At 32.2% G+C, this 19,979-nt stretch overlaps 1 protein-coding gene and 1 non-coding gene across 2 annotated transcripts in view; one reads left to right on the forward strand and one right to left on the reverse strand.

Moving 5' to 3' along the window:
- Positions 1-19,979, reverse strand: part of LOC143429811 (uncharacterized) — a 28,736-nt gene continuing 8,757 nt past the window's right edge. Inside the window, exons 2-3 of the mRNA XM_076905606.1 lie at positions 2,465-2,727; positions 1-355 (exon numbers count right to left, since the gene is read on the reverse strand). Coding sequence (XP_076761721.1) covers positions 302-355; positions 2,465-2,727 — 317 coding nt within the window. The 3' untranslated portion in view covers positions 1-301. The remainder of the gene's footprint in view (positions 356-2,464; positions 2,728-19,979) is intronic.
- On the forward strand, positions 4,793-4,913 carry LOC143430055 (5S ribosomal RNA). Its single transcript, XR_013102596.1, has one exon. It is a non-coding gene; the product is annotated as a 5S ribosomal RNA (ribosomal RNA).

Below are 19,979 nucleotides of genomic sequence, written 5' to 3' on the forward strand. Positions count from 1 at the left end.
ATTAACAGTAATACGAAAATTCCCAAATACATATAGAAATAGTAAAGTGCAATAACATCGGTTTGTAATATTGATTCGTAACCAAACACGAAATGTTCTGTCTTCAATTGTACGCTCTATGCCCGTGTGGTCGTTTAAATACAGTTCGCTTCGTTTAAAGGAATTCGAAAACGGAATATAAAAATTATAATACAATAACGTCCGAGATTTTTCCGTAACATGCTTTCATTTATCAATTTTACACATTTTTTTTTGTTGGTTCTCTAACTTCAAATTCAAAGCATAATAGAAACCTATCCGTTTATTCGTTATTAAGCTCGACGTCCGGTTGGCGCAAGCGGTGGTGAGACGTTATCTGCAATTGTTAAACGAAATCGTTAATCTCTACAATGAACTTTCTGAAAATAGAGCGCAAAAACGAACGAACAGCTTTATCGTATATTTCTGTGGTATTTATTAAACGTTTTACTTTGTAATCGATTCATTTTCTACTTTATTCGTATCCAATTAACATGTAAGCTCTCCTTCAAATCAAATAAATTTTTTCTTTTAATATAAAAGATTGTATTCTTTAAAAAGTAACTATTTTTTCCTTAAATTGGTAGTAGAAAATTAGTGGCTTAAGTATTTTCAATGTAGATCGAATATTAACTTTGCCCAAAATAAAATTATTTATTACTTCCTTTTATCTTGTATTTTCTTGATTCACCCATTGAGGATGTGGCTTTCAACTTCCCAAAGATATCTTAACATTGTCACATGGCAATGTCAATCCTATATTTGTAGCGCGTTTGACATTTAAATGAGTGTGAAATGGACAGAGAAACAAAAGGGGCAATGCACAAAGGGTAAAAGCATGGGCACAACGCGATCTAGGGAAACCTAATTGGCCGTGTACAATGTTATACATTTGGAACTTAATTTGTGTTCTAAATCGCTACAAACTGCATCGACGATTTTCAGAGGAGGGTCCAAGATGTATCATTGACTTTTCAGTAAGAGTCTGTACAATGCAACTTAAAATACTAAGACTGCCACCATATACAATCTTTGATCAAAAGATTAGAGCTAGTGCAATTTTCTGTATCCTTTCGTGTTTTTAATAAAACTTATTTATGCATTTTCGTTGATATATTCTACGCACAAACATATTATATGTATTACTATACATGATGTTTTATTATTTACTAGTTATTTAACAATTAATGTAAGAAATATTAGATGGCAGTGCAAGAGGGCCATATGCATTTCCTCACTACATCGCCTTTGTCTGAGGCCTTGTCTAAACATTTAGTACAATCACTTTTGTTATTTCTTATATTAACAGTTTTCAAGTTGTAATTTATTTATCATTTATTTATTTTTGAGGACTCCCCAGATTTGAATTTAATTGAAAATGTCCAGAGCTTACTTAAAAGACTTCTATATATTATATGCATCATTATTCGTTACTTGAACACATTATGTGCTACGAGAATTAATTAATAACATTATGAGTTATATTTGTGTTTTTTATATATCTATAAATAATGTGGTGCACAATATATTAAATAAAAAATTAGTGGATATTTAACGAAGTTATACAAAAATAGAGAACATGATTAGAAATAACACAAACTATTATGTGTGTGTATATTTTAATAATTAATCAAAAGTATTAATAAGTTACGTTCAATTATTTCAATTGTACTAAAACCATGAAAGATGAAACTAGTGAGCAGCCGTAGTTTTTTTAATTAATAATTTTGGAGACTCACAAAAATTGTACATTGTGTCGCAATTAAAAATCGTTTTTGAATCCTCAGAACTTAAACGAGCATTTTGAATTTGCATTCGATTCTGTAGAAGGAAACTAAGGATCGAGTCAATAACTTGAAATGCGAGCCAAGGCAATGCAAATATTGCCTTTAATTTACATCAGTAAACCCGTAACTTTTACCTAAAACCATTTTTCTAATTATTTCGTGAGAGAAGAAGGTATTTAAAAATCGAACTTTTCCATTCAAAATTTTCCATGGTAAAATGTACTTCCTTATACTGTAATATAATCAAAATTGATATTAAAGTGTCTCAGTTGAGCAATCTTTAGACAGTATGTCCCAAAAACTGATCGACATTGAATGTAAAACTTGCATATTATTTAAAAATGCAACTCATTTCCTAGATTACGATATTATATAAAATATTATTCATTTGTTACAAAGTCAACCACGTCGATAGCTACAAAAAAGAGATGTTCCACAATTACAGAAATGGTCCACTTAATTTAGATTCCTATTTAAAATTTGTAAATCAATTCCTGTTTCGTGCTCTATGGAAAACGGTTCGACACGAATCCTACTATATATTTAAGAGCAGAAGCAACTGTTGAAATTGAAGGTGAGACCAATTGAAATCCGTGGGATCTGACATTAAACAGAGTGTCGCCATTCATTCGTTTTTGCTTGTTAAGATCAGTGCATACCCATTCGCGAACCATGAAAGACAACGTGTAAGGGTCGAATCTCAAGGAACCCTGACGGCGCGTCTGAGGAACAATTATCTTTGGCTGGCCTTCGAACTTCTGCGCGGGAACTGCGAACTCGTTGCTCAAACGGAGAGCCTCCATCTCCTGATTTCTGTCGCTCGTGGGCGTCTCGTTTTCTTGTAACACGTTAGCAGGCATGTGTGGATCGAACCTCTTCCCGTGGCCACCGAAACAGGAGTGTCCAAACGCAGAACAACCACCTGTCGCGAAAAGAGAGCAGCTTAATTACTGTTGTCGTACAAGTATAACCATATCTGCAGCCATCGTGCATGATGTAGCTTTTTATGTATCCTGGCACATTTCTTTCGCGTTTTATTTATAGTTCTAAGTATGAGTGTAGTAGTTTAGAGGCTAAAAAAAGAGAAGATGAGCGTTGAGAGAGAGCAGACCTGGTGGAACAAACCTTAATGACGCGTGAGAGCCATTCATGTTGTTGGTGTATGCTTGAAACAATTTTTTAGAGATGAAATAGTCCTCAAGAGTCTAACTAGGGAAATGAATTTCAATGTCTACTCAGTACACGTAAAAATAACTATGTATATATTAAGTTAGTTCTTTTGGTTGTATTAATTAATTAATTTAATGGCATCTTATAGTTCAATTGATAATTTTCTTTAAATGAAAAGTGTTGATGGTTTTATTAAAAAAAAAAGGAATTGTTTAACTGTGATAAGAAATTATTGTGAATAAAAGTATAAATTTGTAATATAATTGAAATATTCTATAAGCAGCTGTAATTACACTGTACTCCAGTATTACAAAGAAAATAAAAATTACTAAATTAAATGAGTGATAATTACAACAGGATGCAGTGAAAAAGTTTAACATATAACACTTTCTTCATATTTCTGAAGAGAATATACCTCGTTACCAATAAATTTTGTTAACGTAAATTAAAACACTTTCCATGTATATTCATTCGACTTAACGATAGAAACGTTGCGTGCGTACTTTCATATTCCACAACAGCCTATTACATTTGTGACGACCACCGTAGTCGTCTTGCACCCCGTGGCGCAGAGTGAAAGAGAATACTTGATCCTCGAAACGAACAGACTGGAGACATTAAACATATGTTTGACTCTAAACTTTCTCTTCGTCTTCGAGGGTTAATAAAGACGTTTTCCGCGAACGTGACCCCTCCTTCTCGAGACCTAAATGAGGGGGCGAGGATAGACGTAACGCGAGGGAAAGGAGCCCTCAGCAAGTTAGTTAAGTTTTGAACGGTATAGCGAACACACCTCGAGTGAGCATAAAGTTTACGTTTGTTATCTGTTAAAATAAATCATTTGTTTAGTTACTCCAGGTCCACGTAATATACTATAATAAATACTTATAATATTTATCGTTCATTATAAAAAAATAATATATAATTTATATTATAAAATTATTATGATAAAGTTATAAAATTACTTATCAAATTTATAAAATTTACTTATAAAAACTTATAAAATTAAATTTTATAAAGTAATATTAGTATTAAATACTTATAATATTTATCGTTTCATAACTACTTCAGATAGTATCGTATTTATATAGTTCACACTTTTTACTAATGGAAACTTTTCATTACAAAACAGTGTTAAAATATTAACAAATTAAACTTACTAATTATCTATATGCATTGTAAAATAGTTAGTGCTTCTTGAAGCAAAAATGTAAATCTTTACAAGAAATAACAAAGATTCTTATAAATGCTAACAATAAATAAATCTTGAAATGAACTATAAACCAGAACGTGCAACTTCAATTAAGCACTACCTTCATAAAAATAGAGTTATGTATAAATCGACTTATTAGAAGTATAAAAAGCAGAAGTATTAAAGAAATAACGCATTTTCAACCTATAAGCAAAGGATTTTACATTAAGAACGAAAACGACGTTTATTTTAATGCAGGGTATAAATGTATAACATAAATTACGATCCAACTGAAGAGAAAAGAGAACGAAATTGTTAAAATTAATCCAAGAATACAAGAAACAATAAGATATTTTTAATTACCTAATGAAAGTGACTATCTTTTAAATAATTTAATTAGTATGTCTCACTTATATTCGTTGCCCAATTGAGATACTCTTCAAGGTTTCTCTGACTTTTAGTTTTACTGTCCAAATTGGTATCAAATTGCGACGACTGGTAGCTAATTGCAATAGTTATTGTTTTCTAGTACAATCTGTAGACTGTTGTAAAAATAAATACTATTTTTTAATACTTTCTTAGTGCAAATTAAACCTTAATATACGAGGTACAATATTACTCTTTCGTCAACGACCATACTACGCAGGTGAAACACCAGTTCTCGTCCGATCACTGAAGTTAAGCTGCGTTAGGCACGGATAGTACTTAGATGGGTGACCGCTTGGGAACTCCGTGTGTTGTTGGCAATCTTTTTTTTATTTTTAATAGTAAATAATTAAATATTCAGTATCTACATCATTTTGGTCAGTATTTTATTATTAAAAAATTAGTATGAAAATACTAAAAACACTTTTGGTTGACAACAAGTCAAGACCCTATCATTGTTAAAAATTCTACGTACATGTGTTTTATAAGCACACACACGTACATAGATTTTAATGAAATAAAAATAGGCAAAATAATTTAATTTCATAAAGAAAAACTGGTTATTTGCAAATAGAGTCTCAGTTATATTTTGTATCTTACGTAACTCATCGTTATGTTACTACATATATTTCTGATAAATAAAACGGAACAAGGAAGCGTATATTTGTTCATTCATAAAATAAATACAAACTGTTCTGTTTGAATCGTGTAAAAAATATTGACTGCTACCTTTGTACTTCCCCAATCACTCTGTCCACCTACATCCTTATTACAACTATTACAATCGCTGTCACTAACTTTATACCACGTGTCCTCTGCGAATCGTTTTTATTTCATCCTTCAATATAAATTTTTCAATAATTTCACGAGAAGTCGATTACATTCGCGGAATGATTTCAAGCAAAACAGAAACACGAAACGCGGTCGTACGACGCGAAATCGTTTTTAAACGCATTCAACTCTGAAACTGTTTTACGTTACGAAGAAATTGAAAATGTGGAGGTTAAATAATTCGAAAATAGAACGTACACACGCGGCGCGAATCAATCGGATCCCCGGTTGGTAAATCGCAAATCGAGCGCGACGGGAAGAGAAAAGGAAAAGCGCGTGATGGAAGGGAGAGGAGAGAGAGAGAGAGAGAGAGAGAGAGAGAGAAAAAAGGAATGCGTCGCGCGAGAGGGCAAACTGAAAGCCAAACTAAAAAGCGCCGCTGTGATTGGTCGCGCGTGATCCGCAGGAGGAATGAAAAATCGCGCGGCTCAAACGAGGGCGTGAACTTATTCACTCAATTATTATCTTAAACGAAGGCTGGCTCTAATCGATCAACGGTTTCGAGCTTCTTTCCCCGGGCCGCCTACCGTTTGCGCGTTCTAAAAGCTTCGAAAGCTCTTTAAAGGGACTCGATCGCGCGAAAGCTCGTTACCAACAAAGGTCTTTCGCCGCGCGGTGGTTTCCCCGTAAAAGGCTAAACACACATCGTTGCAGAAATAATTGTTCCTCCTCTACCGTTATTTTCGGTTGGCTCGTTTAAATTACCGGGATACGGTGAATGAAGCTCTACTTCAAGAAGCTCAGCTTTCGTTTGAAAGATGGTACCTCGAAATGGAATGGAAAAATTCAAATTAAATGTGGAAAATTATGGGGATTTCTTTGTAGAGGAGAAGCTACGTTGCTACGACTAAATTTAGAACGAGTATTTACATCTTCAACAATGACTACGTCCGTTTTATGATATTTACAAGCAACAAAATGATGGTTAACGATAGTGGAACTCATTAATATAATAAATGTTTTATACTTTGTACTTTCTCATTTGTTGAATTATTTCAACATGTCAACGTACGTCTACGTTGCTACGACTAAATTTAGAACGAGTATTTACATCTTCAACAATGACTACGTCCGTTTTATGATACTTACAAGCAACAAAATGATGGTTAACGATAGTGGAACTCATTAATATAATAAATGTTTTATACTTTGTACTTTCTTATTTGTTGAATTATTTCAACATGTCAACGTAGAAACAAAAATGAATCTTGTTTTAAGAAATAGAATCCTGTATATAAACTGGAGAAGAAAATCTGTTCGAGAGGTCCAAATCAGTTTAGACTGAAGGGCCTGAAAGAAAAACATGTACAGACATTGCGTCGTAATTTTTTCCTTAGTCAGAAGGATCCCAGATTTTTTGTGGAGTGTTCTCACGATTCTTATAGCTCTCGAAGCGTAAAGACGATCTCTAAAGCCTAGTAATAAAAGCATTTAGTTGAATAGAATATCATACTTTAAATTTCTATCACATCCAGCATCATTATTCGAAACTGTATTACCTTTGCCTCGTTCTTACCAAGAGAACAGCGAAATTATATCTTAAATAAACAGTATAACACAAGATTTAGATACTAATATTGTAACAAAATTGTACGTAAAAACAAAATTGTCATCGTAACAATAAAATTGCTGATATTCATTTATGATATTGTCGAAGCGCAGGTGTTGTACAGAGTTCAAATTAGGAGCCAGATGAAACATTTATCGAAGCATATCGATCGACGATAATTGTCTATCTCGTACACAGGCTTAAGGTTGGATACAGAAGGGACCTATGTTGCACGCGAACTTTTCACAGTTGAATGTTTCAGCCTGCATTGAATTATACGAGGACGCACTGACAAGGCGGTCCTGCGACGGATGAAAATGGACGATCCCGTGGACACGCAAAGGGTACGCAGTACATAATGGTTAATTTTTGCTCGCTACGAATCCGTGGGATCGTCGAATCTTATTGGACACGAGCTCGTGAATTTCGTACAATGCTGTTGATAGATTATGTTACGCGTTATATCGATTCGCGTCATAGGAAATCGTGACGTACGAGAACTTTTCTCACACAATGCATACTTGTATCGCTATATTAATTATATTGACGTAGCAATACGTCATTCAATTATTATTACCAAGAAACCATTCACGTTATAATCTGTCATTTGATTTTTGTTTTCGAATAGCCGTTGACGAACTTGTATTTTTTCTGTCTATTTTTATGTTGCTAATCAGAAAAATGATCAATAACAGAATTGATAGTCCACTCCCACTGGAAACTTACGAATTATTTCGGTTAAGTGTTAAGAGTAGACGCATTAAAAATCAAAAGAAATCTGTAATAGCGAAGAGAACGATTTAATATTCAACTATAGCAAATGTAATGTTTATTGTATTATTAGAAAAGTCGTGTTATATGAAAATAGTAGTGCAATATCTTTGTCAGGTCATAGGAATTCACGTTGTACGAAATAAATGTCAGACGAGGCACGATTCCGCGCCTGATTTGCTGCTATCTGCTCTACACGACGCCATGCACGCTAGAAACACCGCCATATTGAATGCAGATAGCTGGTACACATTATGTAGTTTCCTGCATGTTCCGGTGCTGGACCTTCATGCATCATTCTGTGCTGACAGAGGCCGAAAGAGTCGCGCGATACGAAAGTATGTATATTTTTGCATAATTTTCCATATATAATAATCTACCCTCTTAGCTACGCTTCATCGGAAAAGTTACGTCTTCTTCGTTTCGAATGAAGTTCATCTTCAGTCGAATTATTTGAATCGACGATTTTTCGAATTGAAACAACTTGAAAGCATTTTATCGATGAGTATTTAGAATTTATTTAACTTGAAATGTTATTTTCAGTTTTCACTCTTCAAAGGACTAAACCAATGTTATAACGAAATTGACATGAATTTAAGTTACTTCAGATTGTGCATTCATCATTTTTCTTGAGATGAAACTTGTTTTTTCAAGACTCGAACGAAGTTCAGATTTCGTTTGACTTTTCTCCTGTCTTAAAATGCATTTGGACTACGAATTGTATTGTACGTTGTAAAATCGAAGTAAGTGTGTTGTTTGCAGAAAAAAAAGTAAAAAGTTCCTAGTTAACTTGCCAAATGGTTTGCTAGTTTAGTAGTTTAGTGGTTTGTCAGTACGCAAGGTTAATCGAAATAACGTTAACGAGTAATTCGACTTGTATGAACGCAAACTTCAAATCAAGTTACTCGAATTCAACCGTGAGGAATGCAAATAAAATTAATGCACGGGAACAGGCAATGTGTAAAACAAACGGCTGTGCAGTAAATCGTGCTTTGTGTGGCGGTGGCTTAATTCAATGTACTATTGAAATGCTCAGCGGCAATAAAAAAAAAAGTACGCGTAAGGGAATTCGCTCGTTTGCATTCGAGCCCAAACGATGTGAAATGGATCAGGCAGAGATTAACCACGGTGATTGGTCGGGGCATTTGAGCCTTTCCTACCACATTTTCGATCCACGTATAAAAACTACTTTACGCGAAATAACTTCGATTTTATTAACTAAAATTTTATAAAATATTAGCGCGATGTCAATGAAGGCATTTCTTAAATTTTCATTTTCCTTATAGATAATAGAATGATGATTAATTTGTTTTTAGTTTCCAAAAATTCGACTATTTTTATTAAAATACAAATTTTTCAATTTTTTAGCGAAAAATAAGTTTTATTGTAAAATCTCGAGAGTGTGGCAAAAATAGGAAGATAGCTAAACTATTACAAAATTAAGGTTACAGTATTTTAGCTAAGCAGTATTCTAAACCAGCTTTCCATAGCTTTCAATCATATTGAACATAGTGCAACAAAAGTATTTATTGTATCAATATTTTACCAAAGAAAAGAAATGTAAAATATAAAAATATCTGAACGACCAATATATTTTCTAAAAAGAAACAGAATTCGAAAGTAAATGAAAATAGTGAAAGATGAACAAGGCGTAGTTCCTTTTCCCTCGCGAAATTACCTAAAAACCTACTTTCGAAGAAACTCGAGGAAACAAATATGGTGTATTTTCGTAACAACGATGACAATCAGCGAAGAAGCCAGCGAAAAGACGATGAGGTGCTTGACAGTGCCCTTTGGAGTTCCATGCAAAATAGCTGCGCCACAAACGGTGCAATTTTCTGTTCGCCAAGCTTTCAACGCCGCTGTCCCGGCGACAAATCGTTTTTTTATCACAGAGTCTGCGCTCGACAAAAATGGAAACATTTGCGAGCTGGCACGCTCGCGACAAACGTTTCGTTCGCACTTTGTGCTTATGACTGTCGACGAGACGTATTCTGTGGCCTATTCTGTTTGGTTTCAATTGCAATCGGGATTGCGCGTAACGAGAGTGACAGTCCATGAGTCCATTGTACCCGATACGGGTGCTTTAAACTGTAACAGCACGTTGTAACGCGTTTTAATTACCATTTGTATCTTCATTGATATTGTTAAATGTAATTCTCGCAATTTTTTCAGCACGTGTTTGTATTTATTTTATAACCAATATCGTGTTCGTGGGTGTTCTGTAATTATTATCAATCGCAGAGCGTTGTTATTTGATTGCAATAATCAAGGATGATTATTGAGTTGCTTAAAATTTGTTAATGGTTTGTATATTTTAATTTATCATTAACTCTATATTGTAATTATACAATGTTTTAGGGGTGGTTTTGAACCTAATTTTTAAATTCTATGAACTTAAAACTTTCCTGTAAATCTGTACCTATTACTGTGTAAAATATAAGATACTTGTAAATATTAAAAATTAATGTAATGGAAAAAGATTGTAAAATTTTCTCTAATTATAGATAATTAAATTTGAAAAGTATCTGCTAAAATGTAGCAAAGAAAAAAGAAATAAAGGAATGCTTTATTAAGAGTGAAATAGAATGCTATAACGAGAAGGATTGAAGATAAGATAATGTACAAAATATTGTATAATCAGTTCGTTACAAATATATTAATTTTATTTTAATATTATTTTGCAGGAAACTGCATTAGGGGGATGAATTATTTGGATTAAGGAGATTTGAGGAAATCATTTGTAAAAAGGAAATCCACTTTGACTTCTCCTTAATAACTTTGCTGTTTTATATATTCTATTCTTAAATGACCTAAATAAATAAAAACATTATCACTGACGACTTTCGAATACGAGTAATTTTCTCACAATGAAGAACAACACTGCTATTAAAATTTAAACTTCCATCTCCTTTATTGCTTTATACACCCACATCCACGAGTGAAAGTAGAGTTTACCATAATTTAAGTATCAATAGTTCAATAAAGTGCATAGTTAACTAGTTGGTGAAGACGAAACAGTTTTATTCGTTTATTTTAATCGCAATGCTTGGATTTTCTAAAATTTGTGATTTTTTTTTATAAATTTTGAGCTCAAATGCTCTTCGAGCATACAAATAACCAGTTTAGCAGTACAAATTGTACAATAAATTTTAAAATATCATTAATATATAGCAAAAAATAATTCACAATTATCCCAATAGAAATTTATTCCCTAAACTATTTATAAAATGCTAAAAAGGAAGTAGTTGTACATTTTATTGTTGAGATCTGTATATGATATTTAACGTAACTTGGAAGAAAAGTGACATTAAAAGTATTTGAAAATGTTAAGTATAATTGAATGTTTCTGTAGTTTATTGGTACCTCCATCAATTCGTCGCGCCATGAAATCAAATCTCTGTATTGCGAGGTACGTAATTGTTCCAGGCAAACGTTTATTTGCGCTTAATGCGACGTGAATAGGTCGCATACGAACACTTTATACCCGATACGATTAGCGACTGCTTAATTAGATTCGACATAACGATTATCTAAAAATATTACAATATTTAAGACGAGGATATATAAATTTCAGAATTTCAGCTAAAGAGACAAATACTTCTATTCTTCAACGTAAGATAACTTTTGTTCTTATTTAAAAATAATCTAACACTACAAATTGCGTTTTTAAACTAACAACACTATATTTTACATGCTGGCTATTTTATTTATCAGATATTAACCATATTTTGCAAATAACAGAAGGAACTTCTATTCTTCATCGTAAGCCAACTTTTCTTATTATTAAAAAAAAATCTAACACTACAAATTGCGTTTTTAAACTAACAACACTATATTTTACATGCTGGCTATTTTATTTATCAGATATTAACCATATTTTCAAATAACAGAAGGAACTTCTATTCTTCATCGTAAGCCAACTTTTCTTATTATTAAAAAAAAATCTAACACTTCAAATTGCGTTTTTAAACTAACAACACTATATTTTAGAAGCTTGCTATTTTACTTATCAAATATTAACCATATTTTTCGAATAACCGAAGGAACTTTATCACATCAAAGCCTACGCATGCGTGTCCTTGAAGAGATTAATATCGCTTCGTGGAAGAATTCTTTCAGAAGCTCGCCCTTCGTAATTCGCCCTTTGTTTCCAAAAATAATTGCACAATCGTACGCGATGTTGTCCCGTGGATCAATGAGAAGTATTTCCATCAAAGCTTACGCACGGATGTCCTTGAAGGGATTAATATTGCCTGCTGGAAGAAAGAAGCTCACCCTTCGAAATTCGCCCTTTGTTTCCGAAAATAATTGCACAATCGTACGCGATGTTGATCCGTAGAACAATGGAAAGTATTCCCACCAGGCATATTTAATTTTCAAAGTGATCCGCAGGCTCCAGAGTCGCGACGTCAACGCAGATAGGATGAAACGTCGCTCTTGAGGAGCAAGAGTAAAGGAGCGGGAACTTGCCCGACCTCGTTGTAGGTAGAAATGACATTATTCCCGGGATCGAGTGATTTAATAAAAACGGTTCGCCCGGCTACAAACCTACGAAAGCGGCTTGCATTTAAAGCGCGACATAACGGCGAGCATCCACCATCCCGCCCAGTTTTCATTCCCCTTCGATCCACTGGATTTCGAGCGGCCAAAAAGAATATTTGATCGTCTGTTTATCTTATTCAATTTTCTCGATCCGTTTATAATACCAGCGTTGCCCATTACGCGTTCCGTTTTTAGCGTTTCGCTCGGCTACTTGCAAGCTATTCTTGACGAAAGCTTTTTTCTAATCTTCTGCTGATGCCTCGACACTTATTGTTGTTTCTTTGCAGATTTCTAGAATTATCAAAATCTGTAGAATTTATTGTAATGACTATGTAATAACAAGGTTTTGTAACTTTTTGTTTAGCCAAACTTTGTAAGTTCGAACTTTGAACTTTGTAATTTTGTGGTTTTCTAACTTTTTGTTTAGCCAAACTTTGTAAGTTCGAACTTTGAACTTTGTAACTTTTGTAGCCTTATTACTTTAGTAACGATATAATAACAATATTTATCTCCTAATAAACTTGTACACAATAATATAATAATTTGTAAATTTAAGTGTGATAACTAAAATTGCAACAGCTTTTCTAATTTTATGTACGTCCTAAGCTATATCTTGCCTTTTGTATTTATCAAATTTTATTTCGTAACCGTGCGCATCATAACTTGCTGTTCTGAGAATGCAATTCTCGTGTAACGCAGAACGAATAAAATTCATTTATATTTCTCTCATTTCTGAGTTTCTTATAACGCGGTACGAATTAATCGTGTTATACGAGACTTGATTGTAAACGAAGCAAAAGCAAATTACGCGATAATTTCGTTTATAAAGATTTTTAATAATCGATTAGGTTTTATGATTGCACAAGAGAGAAGAAACAGAAATATTTTTCCACGCTTTTCACTTTCTCTCCCAGTGCTTCTTCACATTTGAATTTAATTCGTCACAAAACACTCCCTTCAACTTTTGAATCTTTATTTGGTCAGAAAACACGACTCTGTAATACGTTTTGTTGAATTTTAAAATAAACCGAAGAAAAATAATTTCTCTCGTTTTCCATGCTTTCTGTTCCTGAAATAATATTTTCATTTTGCGTCTAGACACTTTTCGATTATTACATATTTCAGAAGCGAGTAATTTTGAGGTTTGACAGCAACAAGCTGAAGACGATGGCAGTAACTACTAAATTAATTTTATTGTACGTGTCGCATAAGACGAACTTTTATATTTTGCGATTAAAATAAAGTGTAAACGGGGTAAAAACGGAAAATATATCCAAAGATATACAAACACGATGTGTAAATTAATAAAATCAATGGAGGGACTCGTGAAATTGATGATAAAATCTGAACTGTTTAAATATTGCGATTATTGATTTCAATGCAAGTTTATATTACAAACGTTGATAAAATTTAGTCCACGAAATATTTAAAAAAATCTAAATACGATACAGGTCGCAGCAAAGCTTTAAAAAATGAATTTTTAATCGATATAAATGCAAATATTTCGCTGTTCGTAAAACAGAGTTCTCAAAGCTTAAAACATTTGCGCGGACGAATTTCAATTATAAGTTTCATTCTCAAAACATTTACGATCATATTTTAATATAATTCTTGACGTCTCGTAAATAAAATTTTAATAAAAACCTGTATTCTTCCTATAAAATACAGAACACAAAAAGTATACGTTGCAAAATTGAAACAACAGCATACAAATAAAGATATAATCACTCGTACATTACGAATTTTTTTCAATTAATCATCATTTTTTGATATGTTATTACAAAATTCCACCCAAGCATTGAAGAAATTGCACATCACTTGCAATACAGCCTTCAACGTTTCAAACCATCTAATATTAACACCAACTCTACTTTGCAAAAATGTAAATAATTAATAAACATATAGTTGTTTTATCCAAAAGACAAAAAGATTGTCAAGATAACGTGAAACACTTTGTTAAACAGTTTTCAATCTGAAACAAGAAACCCAAATGTGGGACAGTCCCACTAAACGCGGACGTTGTCACACTGAAATTAAGTTCACTTGTAAATGCAGCAAACACTTTTATTGCGTGTATGCTGTAGATTTCGCATGAAATGCACAAGAATGACGTGTAACGAGTGATTGATTTTACTAAGTGTAACTTGGTATGCGTGAAAGTTTAAGATGTAATTGTGAAATTATGAATATTCTCGAATGATCAATATTCGAGACTATTGCTAAGAGTATGTGCGTACGTGTCTTAAATAATCAATATATTCAAGAATTTTTCTAAGAGCATGCATATGCGTAAATGTAAATGTTTGAAAATAAGAGAATGCATATAATTTCGTGAATGTTCGATGAGTAAATTTCTATAAACAACGTGTGAACAAAGAGTCAATCAGTCTCTAAAGGAAAAGCAAAATTACGTATTACATTATTAAAAATAAACTTATATCATTTTTATTAAAACAGTTAAAAAGAAGCTGTGGAAAGTGATCTGTAAAATACGCGTTGCGCAACCAGCTGGCTCGAGAAGAACGTCACGTATCATTTGTTAATCTGACGATCGACTGTGCCCGGTCTGTAATCAACGGGACGGCTACGTGTTGCTAAATAACGCCGATAACGAACTGGTGGGTATAAAGCATTTGCCCAGCAATAGAGGTCTAATGATTGTTTCCATTTGTTGCGTAACGAGAGTGCGTTCCGCTGTTTGCCGATTTTCACGATTTCCCAAACCGTGTAACTTCGCAAAAGTGATCTCTACTCCATCAGGAGATTGCTGGACCGCTTCAGATTGTCTCCGTGCGAGGCACGTTTATCGCGGCGTTTTATTTAGACGCATTTAGGAGATCGTTCAATTTGTTTAATTTATTCTGGTCAAAGTAAACGATTTTCCCGGAAATCTATTTAATTTTACTTAATTTAAACACGTTTTATTTTTCCTTTATATTTAACTATGGAAATAGATTGGTTTGTGCGAGTGCACTCGTTTCTTCAAATGTGAGCACACCGTTTTGAATTGAAATTCTATTTTAATTACATTTTCATCGATAGTGTGGAATACTTTTGTGAGCAACTTTCTTCAGTGAAACACTTACTTAAATTAATATGGAGTGCATAAGCTTGTCATCGATTACTTTATTCGAATTTGGCAAGATTAATTTTTGTTTTTACGTTGACACGTTGAAATAATCCAATATCATGTTTATGAAAATTTTGTGACTTTAATTTGATCGATTTACGTTCGTACACTTCCGGTTTGCGACTAAATTCAAGGAACACTTATTAAATACTTACAGAACACTAGTTGGGAATTACTGTGTTCTGCATACGTATGACTAGAGATAAATAATACATGATAAAATAAAATATTAATTATAATGAAAGAAAATTATTTTGAAAATAATATATCATCTTCCTGATGCGTAAGTTTGTTAAAAAAAATTCTACGATCGATCTATAAGTGTAAATACAGTGAAACTGACTTAATATCCATTGATACTACTCGTTTCCATTCCAATAGATTCCTTTTAATGAACCTATCGCATGTTATCACATCAGAGTCGTTAATTGATTACTTTTTATGGTTGTCGTTACGAAATCAATTGGAGAATTCACGCTTCGCGTACAAATACAGATATTTCGAAATATGTACAAAAGGAATTTTCGAATCGAACACATTTATACAAAATGTTTCCTTTCTTTTTAATATTCAATATTTTTTTACACGTGGATAATCATTAAATTATTGAATGGATATTAAAAGAGAAAAAACATTTTGCATAAACATGCATGCGAAAAATTTAAATATAAAAATATAAAAATTGTGGTATTTGTTAAAAGAAGTGTTTGCTTCATCAGAATTACACAACAGTAAGTGTTATTCGATAATTATGTTTTGTCAACCCCACCAATAGTCTGATTACTAGAAAAATTAAATCGACTTCGATACACTCCCCATAATTTCAACGAAAGACTTATTTACCCAATTACAGGCTATGAGTAAATGAAGTAAAGATCAAAGTAAACCTAGCTTGGAATAATGGTTTCGCATTAGTTTCACAGAACTACTGCGATTGTTAGTGAACTAACTGGATGTTCGTAAGATAACAGGTCACTTAGAGTAATCGAAGAGATTCTTGATTACTTGATTAATTCTAAAAATACTAAATAGTGATTCTTAATAATATTCAACGTTACTTTAAAATGTTCCTCAATTGTTTTTGAACTGTTTTAATTATTTAAATATACAGTTCGATCTTGTTCAGACCATTTGTGCTACGGTTTTAATTATGAATATTTAATTAATTAATATAATATATTACATTTATTGTATATATTTTAGATGAGTTAAGTAAACCATAATACATAATACCAAATTTAGAAACTCAAATACAATCGCATTATACAGAAAAAACGAATTTATTTTTATACTTGTACATGGTAAGCCTGATTTTAATAGCATTTCCTCCGAATTTTTTAGGCAACCACGTTCATACAAATAAAACGTATTGAAAATCCGTATAAAATACTGAATAATTTTTACTAGCTGGAATTTTCAGATTTAAGTCCTGTTCGATGAGAATTATGAAATGGTCAACCGCGTTTAGCAGGGTTTTAAAAAATATGGCTGCAGAACCAAAACGAAAATTAGAAAGGGATAACCTGCGCGGTTTTTAAAGCTTCGTTTTCGAGGAAAATTACGTCAATGATAAAAGTTTTTAGGGCAATGCGACACGTGACGAAATTCTGTACACCTGCATGCGTTGCTTACGCTGCAATGGCTTATAGTGCGCATGTGTGCAAAGGATGCTCAAAAATAAAATCTCGAACACAAGTTTCGTTTTACTCTGGCTTTTAAAATTCGCCCTTAACATTTCTCGCAAAATGGACTAAACACGCTGTATATCTCGAGGCGTAGTGAATTAAAGGGCCTCGAAATGGCATTAATTCGTAGGTATTGTGGAAACTTTTACCAATTGAATAATTTCTTCTGAAAACCCAATTTGATAATAAGTTAAACGAGTAAAGTATTTTTTTAACGTTCTTACTTCATTTTCATTGTTATTTATGCAAATAGTCGCATGCTATTTTTTTTTTTACTAACACATTTGACTATGTACCATCATGAAATTTCGTCCTATTATAATTTTATTCACTCAAATATAAGTTTCTAAATTGCGTTGAAATTTACATACAAAATTTTTGGAATGTTTCGTAAATCTGATGAAAATGCATGATAATAAAGTGCAGTTCTAAATTGGCACATTTTAAAAGTGTAATGGTAGTTAATCGATGTTAGAGCAAAGATCCCAATGAATTATAACTAATAATAAACAATATGACTTCTGTCTATTTTGATTAAAATCGCATTTTAATTTTATTTTAATTTTAGAATAAGAGAAAACGTTTTTTATAGAACTTTATATTTACAAATTTCTATTTTACATTTCATTTATATTACTATGATTAGAGTATATTGCTTAAGTTAATTTTTATGTACTCAAATTTGAAAAAAAAGTGAAATCAAAATGAACTGCAAAAAGAAAGACAATTACTGTAATTAAAAAACTTTCCTTCGTTTCATGTAGAGTAAAAATAAGCTAGTCTTTTGGAATCATGGTTATGAGGTTGCTGTATTACTGAAACAAGCCTTTAACTCGATCATCACGACGTAAGATGTTCTTGAATGTGGTTTTAAATTAAGTCATTAACATTTGGACGTTTACCATGGATATAATCGTTACAGCTTCCTAACGATAAGTATTTCTGAGAGAGTCATTACATAATCTTTGTTAAAACTTTAATTAATGATGATAGTTAAAGTATTTTAACTGCAGATATATTTGAAATGGAAATTTAATAAATTTATCAAAATTTATATTCGTTCAGAGAATTTTTTTTAAAATATTGCGCAACAATTTTTAATTCGTGATACGTTCTCCACCATTTAAAAAATATATATAGATTATTTTTGTAAAGTTAATTCGAATAATCATGTTGTGACGAAACTCGAGAGCTTAATTTTTGAAAAATAATACAGTGACTCGTTTAAATTATAAATATTTTAATTGTTATTAATTTTTTGACGCGTTTTGCTCTCTTAGTTAGATTTAAATAAAAAAATATCGTTAAAAGAATATCGCTGTATCGTTAATTCGCATTCACCAGTTTCTCATTTGTGAAAACCATTTTACGTGATATCCTCTGCGTCAAGGCGGAGCAAGATTAGGTCGTTAAAATAAAATGCCTCTCGATCCGATAATAAAACTGAAAACCCCCATAGAAATCCGCCTTTACTAGTCAAGTTTAACATCAGCACTTAAAAATTTGTTTAGCACATTATTATTAATGTTTAAACGTTGCTAAGTCCTCATCGTGTGAACGACATAAAAAATGAAATCCACTTAACTCACGTCTCTTCACATATTCCATGACACGTAAAGCGAATTAGTCTATCAATAGTTATAATCATTTCATATAAAATTTATAAAATTCAGATTTTTTACCGCAATGCACCAGCTACTGGTTAAAATTTTCTGTAAATATTTATGCAGTTAGTGAAATGTTAATAAGCTTCTAATTTTTTCTTCCTCTTGTGCCATAAACACACAGAGTCTACAGTAAATAAATACATTTGTATCCTTTTTTTTATTCTCTACAATGCCAAAATTTATGCAATATATTTGCGAAATATATTGCAACAAAATTTCTATTTTTTCAGATCGAGAAGAAAAGCTGTGATAAATGATATATACTTTTTTTTAATTCCGTTCACAGAAGATTAGAACAGCACATGGTTGCACATAAAAGAGGGAAATTGCAGTTGAATTTCGCCTTCCTTACTTAAACCGATTCATACTTAATCAGATATCGATTCTGTGCACTGTACTTTGAAACGAGTCCAGCGAACGACTGGATATAGCATATCAACTGTGATAGCGTTATAGACTCGACATGAGATACTTTTGAGACCTCCGTAAGTAAAACCCATCATATTTTCCATAAATCGAATTATCGTACGTAATAAGATTTAAATCGGCTAGAGCAGCAATAAGTAAGGCGATTAAAGGAAATAGTTGTGTCGCGTGGGAAGAAGATAAATTTAGTACGATTTCGGAAGACGTTTGTCATATTTAACATTTTTCAGAATACGCGTGTACAAAATTATCAAACAAGTGTCGCGTTAAGTAAATTTAAAATGTATGGACTGATAAATTGATAATCATTTACTTTTAGAAATTTAACATTTTTCGACAATCAATTTCCAAAGATTTTACTCGTTTTTGTGATAAATTTTATTAGTTCAAAATGTTAGAATTTTGTTACGTATTTATTTATTTACTTAATCGAAAGCACATCCCCACATCTCTGCAACAAGTTATTTTTTAACAATGTAAATGCTATACTCTTGTTCTAAATTTGTTCTTTTGTTAATGAGATGTGTTATATTGAAAGAAAATTAAAAAATTCGTACTTTGATACTTAGGGATACAAACTTGGAAATGCAACAGCAAAACACTTGTAGTCTTTGCGGGTTATGAATGAAACGGTCACGCAAAAATGGGTCAAATGGCTTAAGGTAGGGTAAGCCACGTTCAAGACGTCATTACAATATTTCAATGTGAACCTTTAACAAAAGGAATTACGGAGAATGGACAGTCTCAACTAATTATTTGTTGTTTCTTAGTTTCTTGTTTTG

This window comes from Xylocopa sonorina, chromosome 12 (assembly GCF_050948175.1).
Source record: "Xylocopa sonorina isolate GNS202 chromosome 12, iyXylSono1_principal, whole genome shotgun sequence".
In the NCBI taxonomy this organism is placed as follows: Eukaryota; Metazoa; Arthropoda; class Insecta; order Hymenoptera; family Apidae; genus Xylocopa; species Xylocopa sonorina.